The sequence below is a fragment of the Scyliorhinus canicula genome, chromosome 7 (assembly GCF_902713615.1).
Source record: "Scyliorhinus canicula chromosome 7, sScyCan1.1, whole genome shotgun sequence".
NCBI lineage: Eukaryota > Metazoa > Chordata > Chondrichthyes > Carcharhiniformes > Scyliorhinidae > Scyliorhinus > Scyliorhinus canicula.
The window spans coordinates 497,655-509,603 of NC_052152.1; the positions used below are offsets into that span (position 1 = coordinate 497,655).

The 11,949-nt window shown below is 47.9% G+C and overlaps 1 protein-coding gene across 2 annotated transcripts in view; it reads left to right on the forward strand.

The window, feature by feature from the left end:
- Positions 1–10,202, forward strand: part of sik1 (salt-inducible kinase 1) — a 29,225-nt gene extending 19,023 nt beyond the window's left edge. For both annotated transcript variants that reach the window (XM_038801293.1, XM_038801295.1), the window contains exons 11-14: positions 7,239–7,487; positions 7,601–7,755; positions 7,865–7,947; positions 9,008–10,202. In XM_038801293.1, the coding sequence (XP_038657221.1) occupies positions 7,239–7,487; positions 7,601–7,755; positions 7,865–7,947; positions 9,008–9,380 (860 nt within the window). In that variant the 3' untranslated portion in view covers positions 9,381–10,202. The remainder of the gene's footprint in view (positions 1–7,238; positions 7,488–7,600; positions 7,756–7,864; positions 7,948–9,007) is intronic.
- Positions 10,203–11,949: the final 1,747 nt, after the last annotated feature.

The following is an 11,949-nucleotide window of genomic DNA, read 5'->3' on the forward strand; positions in this document are numbered from 1 at the left end:
ATGGTCAAATGGGCAGAAAAGTGGCCGATGGAATTTAACCCTGAAAAGTGTGAGGTTATACAATTTGGAAGGAGTAATGCGACAAGGAAGTATTCAATGAATGGACTGACGCTGGGAAGTTCCGAAGAACAAAGGGACCTTGGAGTGTTTGTCCATAGATCTCTAAAGGCGGAAGGACAGGTTAATAGGGTAATGAAAAAAGCATATGGTACACTTGCCTTGATCAATCGAGGCATAGATTACAAAAGCAGGGAGGTCATGTTGGAGCTGTATAGAACTTTGGTGAGGCCACAGCTGGAGTCCTGTGTGCAATTCTGGTCACCACATTATAGGAAGGATGTGATTGCACCGGAGGGGGAGCAGAGGCGATTCACCAGGATTTTGCCTGGGATGGAACATTTAAATTATGAAGAGGTTGGATAGGCTTGGGTTGTTTTCGCTGGAGCAGAGAAGACTGAGGGGTGACCTGATCGAGGTGGACAAGATTATGAGGGGCGTGGATAGGGAACAGCTGTTCCCCTTAGGTGAAGGGGTCAGTCACAAAGGGACACAAGTTCAGGGTGATGGGCGGGAGGTTTAGAGGGAATTTGAGGAAAGTCTTTTTTATCCAGAGAGTGGTGACGGTCTGGAACGCACTGCCTGGGAGGGTGGTGACAGTCAGGAACACACTGCCTGGGAGGGTGGTGACAGTCAGGAACACACTGCCTGCGAGGGTGGCGATGGTCAGAAACACACTGCCTGGGAGGGTGGCGACCGTCAGGAACACACTGCCTGGGAGGGTGGTGACGGTCAGGAACACACTGCCTGGGAGGGTGGTGACGGTCAGGAACACACTGCCTGGGAGGGTGGTGAGGGTCTGGAACACACTGCCTGGGAGGATGGTGACGGTCAGGAACACACTGCCTGGGAGGGTGGTGACAGTCAGGAACACACTGCCTGGGAGGGTGGTGACGGTCAGGAACACACTGCCTGGGAGGGTGGTGACGGTCAGGAACACACTGCCTGGGAGGGTAGTGACGGTCAGGAACACACTGCCTGGGAGGGTGGTGACAGTCAGGAACACACTGCCTGGGAGGGTGGTGACGGTCAGGAACACACTGCCTGGGAGGGTGGTGACAGTCAGGAACACACTGCCTGGGAGGGTGGTGACGGTCAGGAACACACTGCCTGGGAGGGTGGTGACAGTCAGGAACACACTGCCTGGGAGGGTAGTGACGGTCAGGAACACACTGCCTGGGAGGGTGGTGACGGTCAGGAACACACTGCCTGGGAGGGTGGTGACGGTCAGGAACACACTGCCTGGGAGGGTGGTGACGGTCAGGAACACACTGCCTGGGAGGGTGGTGACAGTCAGGAACACACTGCCTGGCAGGGTGGTGACGGTCAGGAACACACTGCCTGGGAGGGTGGTGACGGTCAGGAACACGCTGCCAGGGAGGGTGGTGACGGTCAGGAACACACTGCCTGGGAGGGTGGGAGAGGGTCAGGAACACACTGCCTGGGAGGGTGGGAGAGGGTCAGGAACACACTGCCTGGGAGGGTGGTGAAGGTCTGGAACGCACTGCCTGGGAGGGTGGTGACGGTCAGGAACACACTGCCTGGGAGGGTGGTGACAATCAGGAACACACTGCCTGGGAGGGTGGTGACGGTCAGGAACACACTGCCTGGGAGGGTGGTGACGGTCAGGAACACACTGCCTGGGAGGGTGGTGACGGTCAGGAACACACTGCCTGGGAGGGTGGCGACGGTCAGGAACACACTGCCTGGGAGGGTGGCGACGGTCAGGAACACACTGCCTGGGAGGGTGGCGACGGTCAGGAACACACGGCCTGGGAGGGTGGTGACGGTCAGGAACACACTGCCTGGGAGGGTGGTGACGGTCAGGAACACACTGCCTGGGAGGGTGGCGACGGTCAGGAACACACGGCCTGGGAGGGTGGTAGAGGCGGGTTGCCTCACATCCTTTAAAAAGTACCTGGATGAGCACTTGGCACCTCATTAACGTTCAAGGTTATGGGCCCCAAGTGCGGTAGGCAGGTCAGGTTTTCTAATGCATCAGTGCAGACTCGATGGGCCGAAGGGCCTCTTCTGCACTATTGTCATAAATGAGGCCATTCGGCCCATCGAGTCTACACCTGCCCCTGAAAGAACCCTACTCAAGCCCACACCTCCACCTCATGCCTGCAACTCAGCAACCGCACCTAACTTTTGGACACCACAGGGCAATTGGCGTGACCAACCCACCTAATCAGCACATCTTTCGACTGTGGGAGGAAATAGGAGCACCCGGAGGAAACCCACACAGACACTGGGAGAACGTGCAGACTCCGCACAGACAGTGACCCAAGCCAGGAATCAATCCCGGGTTCTTGGCGCTGTGGAGCAACAGTGCTAACCACTGTGCTATCGTGCCGCCCCTAATTTCCATTTTAAGTTCCCTTTTGTACATTCGATACCCCTCTCGGGTTTCTGCTGTTTTCAGCCCTCGATATCTGCTGTAAGCCTCCCCTTTTCTCCTTATCCAGAGCTTTATATCCCTTAATATCCAGGGTTCACTGGATTAGTTGCCCCCCTCCCCCACCCCCTTTTCCTGATTGGAACATGTTGGCCCTGCGCCCTCCCTATTTCCTTCTTGAATACGTCCCACTGTTCTGTCACGGATTTATCTAAAATTGTCCCTCACAGCCCACTCTGGCCAAATTATAGCTGATCTTATTAAAATTGGCTTCCTCCAGTTTAGAACTTCGATGTCAGGCCCACCCTTGTCCTTTTCCATCACAATCTTGACTCTTAACGGAGGTATAGAACATAAGAACTAGGAGCAGGAGTAGGCCATCTGGCCCCTCGAGCCTGCTCCGCCATTCAATTAGATCATGGCTGATCTTTTGTGGACTCAGCTCCACTTTCCGGCCCGAACACCATAACCCTTAATCCCTTTATTCTTCAAAAAACTATCTATCTTTACCTTAAAAACATGTAATGAAGGAGCCTCAACTGCTTCACTGGGCAAGGAATTCCATTGATTCACAACCCTTTGGGTGAAGAAGTTCCTCCTAAACTCAGTCCTAAATCTACTTCCCCTTATTTTGAGGCTATGTCCCCTAGTTCTGCTTTCACCCGCCAGTGGAAACAACCTGCCCGCATCTATCCTATCTATTCCCTTCATAATTTTAATGTTTCTATAAGATCCCCCCTCATCCTTCTAAATTCCAACGAGTACAGTCCCAGTCTACTCAACCTCTCCTCATAATCCAACCCCTTCAACTCTGGGATTAACCTAGTGAATCTCCTCTGCACACCCTCCAGTGCCAGTACGTCCTTGCTCAAGTAAGGAGACCAAAACTGAACACACTACTCCAGGTGTGGCCTCACTAACACCTTATACAATTGCAACATAACCTCCCTAGTCACAAACTCCATCCCTCTAGCAATGAAGGACAAAATTCCATTTGCCTTCTTAATCACCTGTTGCACCTGTAAACCAACCTTCTGTGACTCATGCACTAGCACACCCAGGTCTCCCTGCACAGCGGCATGCTTTAATATTTTATCGTTTAAATAATAATCCCGTTTGCTGTTATTCCCACCAAAATGGATAACCTCACATTTGTCAACATTGTATTCCATCTACCAGACCCTAGCCCATTCACTTAACCTATCCAAATCCCTCTGCAGACTTCCAGTATCCTCTGCACTTTTCGCTTTACCACTCATCTTAGTGTCATCTGCAAACTTGGACACATTGCCCATGGTCCCCAACTCCAAATCATCTATGTAAATTGTGAACAATTGTGGGCCCAACACGGATCCCTGAGGGTCACCACTAGCTACTGATTGCCAACCAGAGAAACACCCATTTATCCCAACTCTTTGCTTTCTATTAATTAACCAATCCTCTATCCATGCTACTACTTTACCCTTAATGCCATGCACCTTTATCTTATGCAGCAACCTTTTGTGTGGCACCTTGTCAAAGGCTTTCTGGAAATCCAGATATACCACATCCATCGGCTCCCCGTTATCTACTGCACTGGTAATGTCCTCAAAAAATTCCACTAAATTAGTTAGGCATGACCTGCCCTTTATGAACCCATGCTGCGTCTGCCCAATGGGACAATTTCTATCCAGATGCCTCGCTATTTCTTCCTTGATGATAGATTCCAGCATCTTCCCTACTACCGAAGTTAAGCTCACTGGCCTATAATTTCCTGCTTTCTGCCTACCTCCTTTTTTAAACAGTGGTGTCACGTTTGCTAATTTCCAATCCACCGGGACCACCCCAGAGTCTAGTGAATTTTGGTAAATTATCACTAGTGCATCTGCAATTTCCCTAGCCATCTCTTTTAGCACTCTGGGATGCATTCCATCAGGGCCAGGAGACTTGTCTACCTTTTGCCCCATTAGCTTGCCCATCACTACCTCCTTAGTGATAACAATCCTTTCAAGGTCCTCACCTGTCATAGCCTCATTTCTATCAGTCGCTGGCATGTTATTTGTGTCTTCCACTGTGAAGACCGACCCAAAAAACCTGTTCAGTTCCTCAGCCATTTCCTCATTTCCCATTATTAAAACTCCCTTCTCATCCTCTAAAGGACCAATATTTACCTTAGCCACTCTTTTTTGTTTTATATATTTGTAAAAACTTTTACTGTCTTTTTATATTCTGAGCAAGTTTATCTCATACTCTATCTTACTCTTCTTTATAGCTTTTTTAGTAGCTTTCTGTTGCCCCCTAAAGATTTCCCAGTCCTCTAATCTCCCAGCAATCTTTGCCACTTTATATGCTTTTTCCTTCAATTTGATACTCTCCCTTATTTCCTTAGATATCCACGGTTGATTTTCCCTCTTTCTACCGTCCTTCCGTTTTGTTGGTATAAACCTTTGCTGAGCACTGTGAAAAATTGCTTGGAAGGTTCTCCACTGTTCCTCAACTGTTCCACCATAAAGTCTTAGCTCCCAGTCTACCTTAGCTAGTTCTTCTCTCATCCCCTTGTAATCTCCTTTGTTTAAACACAAAACACTAGTATTTGATTTTACTTTCTCACCCTCCATCTGTATTTTAAATTCCACCATATTGTGATCGCTCCTTCCGAGAGGATCCCTAACTATGAGATCATGAATCAATCCTGTCTCATTACACAGGACAAGATCTAGGACCGCTTGTTCCCTCGTAGGTTCCATTACATACTGTTCTAGGAAACTATCGCGGATACATTCTATAAACTCCTCCTCAAGGTTACCTTGACCGACCTGGTTAAACCAATCGACATGTAGATTAAAATCCCCCATGATAACTGCTGTACCATTTCTACATGCATCAGTTATTTCTTTGTTTATTGCCTGCACCACCATAACGTTATTATTTGGCGGCCGATAGACTACTCCTATCAGTGACTTTTTGGCCTTACTATTCCTGATTTCCACCCAAATGGATTCAACCTTATCCTCCATAGCACCGATGTCATCCCTTACTATTGCCCGGATGTCATCCTTAAATAACAGAGCAACACCACCTCCCTTACCATCCACTCTGTCCTTCCGAATAGTTTGAAACCCTCGGATATTTAACTCCCAGTCGTGACCATCCTTTAACCATGTTTCAGTAATGGCCACTAAATCATAGTCATTTACGATGATTTGTGCCATCAACTCATTTACTTTATTCCGAATACTACGAGCATTCAGGTAAAGTACACTTATGTTGGTTTTTTATCTCTGTTTTGAATCTTAACATCTCCAGTTTTATTCCTTTTGTTATTACTGGGCCTATTCACTGAGCTCCCCTCAGTCACTGCACCTTGTACTGTCGCCCTTTTAGATTTTTGACTGTCTTCTCTGCCTTGCACTTTTCCCCTTTTGCTTCTGTCCCTGTTTTACTACCTTCCAACTTCCTGCATCGGTTCCCATCCCCCTGCCACATTAGTTTAAACCCTCCCCAACAGCTCTAGAAAACACCCCCCCTAGGACATCGGTTCCAGTCCTGCCCAGGTGCAGACCGTCCGGTTTGTACTGGTCCCACCTCCCCCAGAACCGGTCCCAATACCCCAGGAATTTGAATCCCTCCCTCTTGCACCATCTCTCGAGCCACGCATTCATCCTATCTATCCTGACATTCCTACTCTGACTAGCTCGTGGCACTGGTAGCAATCCTGAGATTACTACCTTTGAGGTCCTACTTTTTAGTTTAACTCCGAACTCCCTGAATTCCAGGGCAGCACGGTGGCACAGTGGTTAGCATTGCTGTCTACGGCGCTGAGGGCCCGGTTTCGAATCCCGGCCCTGGGTCACTGTCCGTGTGGAGTTTGCACATTCTCCCCGTGTCTGCGTGGGTTTCACCCCCACAACCCAAAGATGTGCAGGATAGGTAGATTGGCCACGCTAAATTGCCCCTTAATTGGAAAAAATAATTGGGTACTCTAAATTTTAAAAAAAAAGAACTCCCTGAATTCCGCTTGTAGGACCTCATCCCGTTTTTTACCTATATCGTTGGTGCCTATGTGCACCACGACAGCTGGCTGTTCACCCCCCCCCCCCCCCAACCAGAATGTCCTGCAGCCACTCCGAGACATCCTTGACCCTTGTACCAGGGAGGCAACATACCATCCTGGAGTCTCGATTGCGTCCACAGAACCGTATGATCGCTGTCTGCAAAATGCACCCCCACTGATACCTCAACACTTGCCAGGCTTAATTACCTAAAAAGGTCCAGGACCTCCCCTGTCTTGTAGTAAAGTAACTAGTAAACGAAACAGAAAGGATATGAGAGAAAATCTTTTTGTGCAGTGAGTGATGGTGTCTGGAATGCTCTCCCTGAGAGTGTGGTACAGGCCGGTTCAATTGAAACCTTCAAAAGGAAATTAGATTGATGTCTGAAAAGGAAATGTGGCGAGTTACAGGGAGAGAGCGAGAGAACGGCTCATTCAGAAAGCTCATGCCGACACAATGGGCTGAATGGCCTCCTTCTGTGCGTAACTATTCTGTAAATCTGCAATAACCTTGTACACCTCTATCAAATCACCCCACAATCTCCTTTATTGTACGGAGATTGTGTTGTGGCAATGTAGTCAACTTTATATTTGCAGATGTCCTGAATATGTAACGATGTGGGTTTGGATTTGTGTGACTGGGCTTGTCACTTGGGGTAGAGAGATTTGAACACTGAGACAAAGTGTAGCTGAAGTCCTTGAGATGCCATTTGAAAAGGGCAACAGCATTGACATAGTCTTCACCTTCCACAGGTACTGTCATCTCCAATATACCAGATGGTGCATGTTCTGACAGCTGCCTAATGTCCTCATCCGATGATGAATTCCACTCCACAAACAGCACGAGTCTTACAGACAAGACAATGTCCCCACCGTTTGTGTACGCCAATTCTGCAACTCCAATATTGCAGGCACGGGAACATGGAGCTGGAATGAATGCTGCTCAGCTGCCAGTCACCTTTCAGGAAGGCCGAAGAGCCTCTGATACCTCACTAACCCCAGGTAAATTTCCAGCAACACTTCATCTTTGCAACTTAGCAGTTGGAAGCAAAATGTAGCCTTGTGTGCATGGGTGGACCACTTGGGCTGACTGTGTTCTGTTGTCGGTTTTCCAGGTCTGAAGCCTTTCCGACAGCAACTACATAAAAGCGCCAGAGCAAAAGGGCTCAACAAAATGACCAGTTTTACACGACATGTCTGGAGGTCTCCATCCTGTACTGGGCCACGGAACCGACCATCCCAACAGCGACCTCCTGGCAGCCCACAACAGGTCAGTCCTAAGCTACTTAAACAATTTTATATAATCTTTCATTTGTAACATTTTACCTTTTCAAACAGCAGTTGTAGTTGTTATTGATGTCATTGTGTTTGTGTCTCAGGTTGTGAATGTTTTGCCCAGTCTCACGACCAGAATCTCAACAGAAAGCAGAAATTTTCTGGAGGAGGTTTTACACCAACAAAGGTGAGAATCTAGTGAAGGCCATGGGAAACTTTCCAATCCTATTATATATGAATCTCAGAATTAATGGGATAGAGTTCAGATAGAGTCACAGAGATTTACAGCATGGAAACAGGCCCTTCGGCCCAACTTGTCCATGCTGCCCAGTTTTTAACCACTAAACTAGTCCCATTTGCCCGAATGAGGTCCATATTCCTCTATACCCATCTTCCCCATATGTGTCGAAATGCTTCTTAAAAGACAAAATTGTACCCACCTCTACTATTGCCTCTGGGAGTTTGTTCCAGACACTCACCACCCCCGTGTGAAATAAATTCCCCTCTGGACCCTTTTGTATCTCTTCCCTCTCCCCAGGTCACTGAAAGGGGCAACACAGGTGGAGAAGGTAGTCAAGAAGGCGTACGGCATGCTTGCCTTCATTGGCCGGGGCATTGAGTATAAAAATTGGCAAATCATGTTGCAGCTGTATAGAACCTTAGTTAGGCCACACTTGGGAGTATAGTGTTCAGTTCTGGTCGCCACACTACCAGAAGGATGTGGAGGCTTTAGAGAGGGTGCAGAAGAAGTTTACCTGGTCTGGAAGGCATTAGCTATGATGAGAAGTTGAATAAACTTGGTTTAGTTAGCGAGCAGCTGCAGCCCAATCCAAGAGAAATAAATATAGAAGAATGTTTTGGAATTTTGAAAAATTGCAGGAAACGTGTCGGGGTCAATTGGCAGAAATTGAACAGATGTTTTCCAGCAATACCAGAAATTGTCAGTCAGCTGGGTTCTCATTTCTGATTGCATTCTGGTGCCATAGCCAGCTAGGGATGCTTGTGCCTGATAACTGTGAACCATAGCCTCAGATCACAGTCCGAGAGCCTGATGCTCATTGTCTAAATTGTATGGTCTGTGTGGGGGGAACCGGTGACCTGCCCGACGTGCCTCTGAGTGTTGCTGCTTTTAGGGTTCAATGAGACTCCATTTTCATTCAGATTTTGAACTGTTGGTTTCAGAGGATGGGCTGGAGGGGATTGTAAAACATACCGAATTATCTAATTTCTCATTTCCATTTTTACAGAAAGTTGCAGCTGAGATACCTGAACAGTTCCCAGCCCAAACCTATCAAGTCTCCTGTGTTCCAGAGTGTTGCGGAAACGGCACATGGTTTTAAAACAGCACCACATCTAAGTCCCTCTGTCCTCCTGTCTGAATTGGCACATACAGACTCTGAGACAGTCTGCAGAGCTCAATCACAGCTGCACTACTTAGTGGGTGTCAACTTGTCACAGCCTCTTCCCAGCACTGCACCTTTGGATTTACACCCCACATTCTCCGAGTTCCTCCAACAAACTCTGTTCTCAACACCAGAACAAAGCAAGGGACTGGGAGTGGACTGTGAAATGGAGGATCTCACAGCAACACAATTAGACAAAATTGTGCTGGTGAATTAGCCTGCTGAGCTGCGTGTACTCTGAACTCAGCAACCTCAGAAGCAATAAAACTTGATTTGTACTGTTCTGATGAATAGCTGCACTCAGCAAAATTCAAATCGATGGTGATCAAAATCACAGTTTGTTACTTTTAAAATGTTCTGTGTCTGGAAAATGTCAATAACCAAAGGCTCATTCCACTCCCTCATCAATGTTTATAAGCTGCAATCGAAGGCATAAGTCACTTTAATTATGGATTCACACCAAAAGTAAACTCAGGCCTGTTCAAGGAAGCATCATAGCATCTCTGTCCAGTCAGCAGGCGAGATGATTTACTAGTCAGAATTACCTCAAACAGACAAGGCTGGTGAATGGAGCCACTCACTCAGAAAGCTGGGAGTAAATAATGTTCTCTCACTGCTGGGAAAATCACAATCCCAACCATGAAGCTGTCTTTTCAGGAAGTGAAGTTGCTGAATTTCTGGAGAAATTAACCATCATCTGCTGGAATCCTGGGATTTCACAGCTAGACACTTAGCAACTGAGAAACCTAGTCATCTACAAAGCCTCGTATTCCTGGAATTGTTTGATGGCTGTGTACAGGGTTGAAATTCCAGCAATTACACTGGATTTATCAGGAAATCTATTAATATAACGAATCCAGAGAGATTAGGATTCTGCTGCTTGTGTGTGAGTGAAAGTGTTTTTATTATCTGGGTCCAAATAGGAATGAATCCACTTTTAGGGATTGTGCAATAATCTGTTCCAATTTGTATCTTCTGTAAGAGAAATGAACAATTTATTTAAGTGTTAGTAAAGTACTGGAATATGATTTAAAAACCAGTTGTGTTTGGTCCATGTTTTTCATGGAATTTACAGATTAATCCATATTCACCTCTTTAATTTTACTGTGTGTTAAAAAGGTCCCAGCTTGATCCAGCTCAGCCTGATTGGAGCCCACTCAGTGTTTGGCTGTCCTGCATTTCAGTAACTAATTTTTGCTGTGTTTTCTAATTGGTGCAAACTCTTGGGGCGTGATTCAAGAGTCTTGTTTTGCTCCAGTGAGAGTGCAATGTGGCCAGTGAATAACGGGACAAGCCATAACTGAGAACTGTGCCAGGCGCCAAACCGTTTGTCATAGAACCGGCCCGCTCCCGTCTGCGAAATGGGGATCTCGCCATCGCCTGGCGAGAAACTAACAATCACCACTTAAGCCCCATTTCCATACAATTAACGGGAGCCACTCCATATCCAATGGCCTTCTGCAATCCTGCCACCTCCCCAGCAAGTGGTCACACTGGCACCGATTAGTAAGCCTTTTGAAAAGCATGAATCTGGCGGAAGGGCTGTTTCCGAGGTGAGTAGCCATCTTCCCTCTCAGACAATAAGCCAAGGAAGCTGGGCTTCCTGCCCGTATGCTCAGTTTGGGGGGGTGGATAGAGAACACATGCGTGGCTCCTCCATGCCAACCCTTGGATCGTGTGTACCCATTCCGGGTACACCCTAATCACTGCCTGTCTGCCCACCACTAACCCATAACTCCCACTGGCCTCGCGGCTGAAATGAAGGCTATTGCTAATGGGGAATAGGCAATCACGGTTCAGTGAGCACTTCACATATCCAAAGTGGATCCCCGTGGGTGGGCAGTCCATGTAGAATCTGGGGTTCATTGCCAGCATCCTAATCAGACCCTGATACATCGACACTGTGTTTGAACATTGCAGGAGGAAACACCACAGACGCAGCAGCCAACCTCCTAACACCCAGGGGATGGGCCCCAGCCCTGGGCCCATGTCCGCGGCCAGGATGTGATGAAATTCTGTTCGATGGTTTGGGGGGGGCAGGGTGTGTGGCCTGGTGTGCAGTGCCCCCCACCCACCTCCCTCTCCAGCAGTGGCTGGGTGTGTGTGGGCAGCTGTGGGGGTGCCAGGACCCCATGTTTGGGGGGAAATGGTTTAGCACAATGGGCTAAGCAGCTGACTTGTAATGCAGGCCAATGCCTGCAGCACGGGTTCAATTCCCGTACCAACCTCCCCGAACAGGCGCCACAATGTGGCGACTAGGGGCTTTTCACAGTAACATGAAGCCTACTCGTGGCAATAAGCGATTATTATTAAATGGGCATGGGGGTAGTCAGTCCACATTGTGGAACAAAGAGCCAATGGCGTCATACTGGTTGTGAGGGTTTTGTAATTTGTCTCGTACAAGTGTACACCATTGCCCCACTCTCCCGATGGGGTTACCCAACTATTCCCACCTAAGTGCCCTATCAGTGAACCTCGACGTGCTGTGCGTTCCTTGCTCCATAATTATTATAATAATCTTTATTGTCACAAGTAGGCTTACATTAACACTGCAATGAAGTTACTGTAAAAATCCCCTAGTAGCCACATTCCGGCGCCTGTTTGGGTACACAGGGAGAATTTAGAATGTCCAATTCACCTAACAGCACGTCTTTCGGGATTTGTGGGAGGAAACCGGAGCACCCGGAGGAAATCCATGCAGACACGGGGAGAATGTGCAGACTCCACACAGCCAGTGACCCAAGCCGGGGATGGAACCTGAGACCCTATAAAATATAGGAACAGAA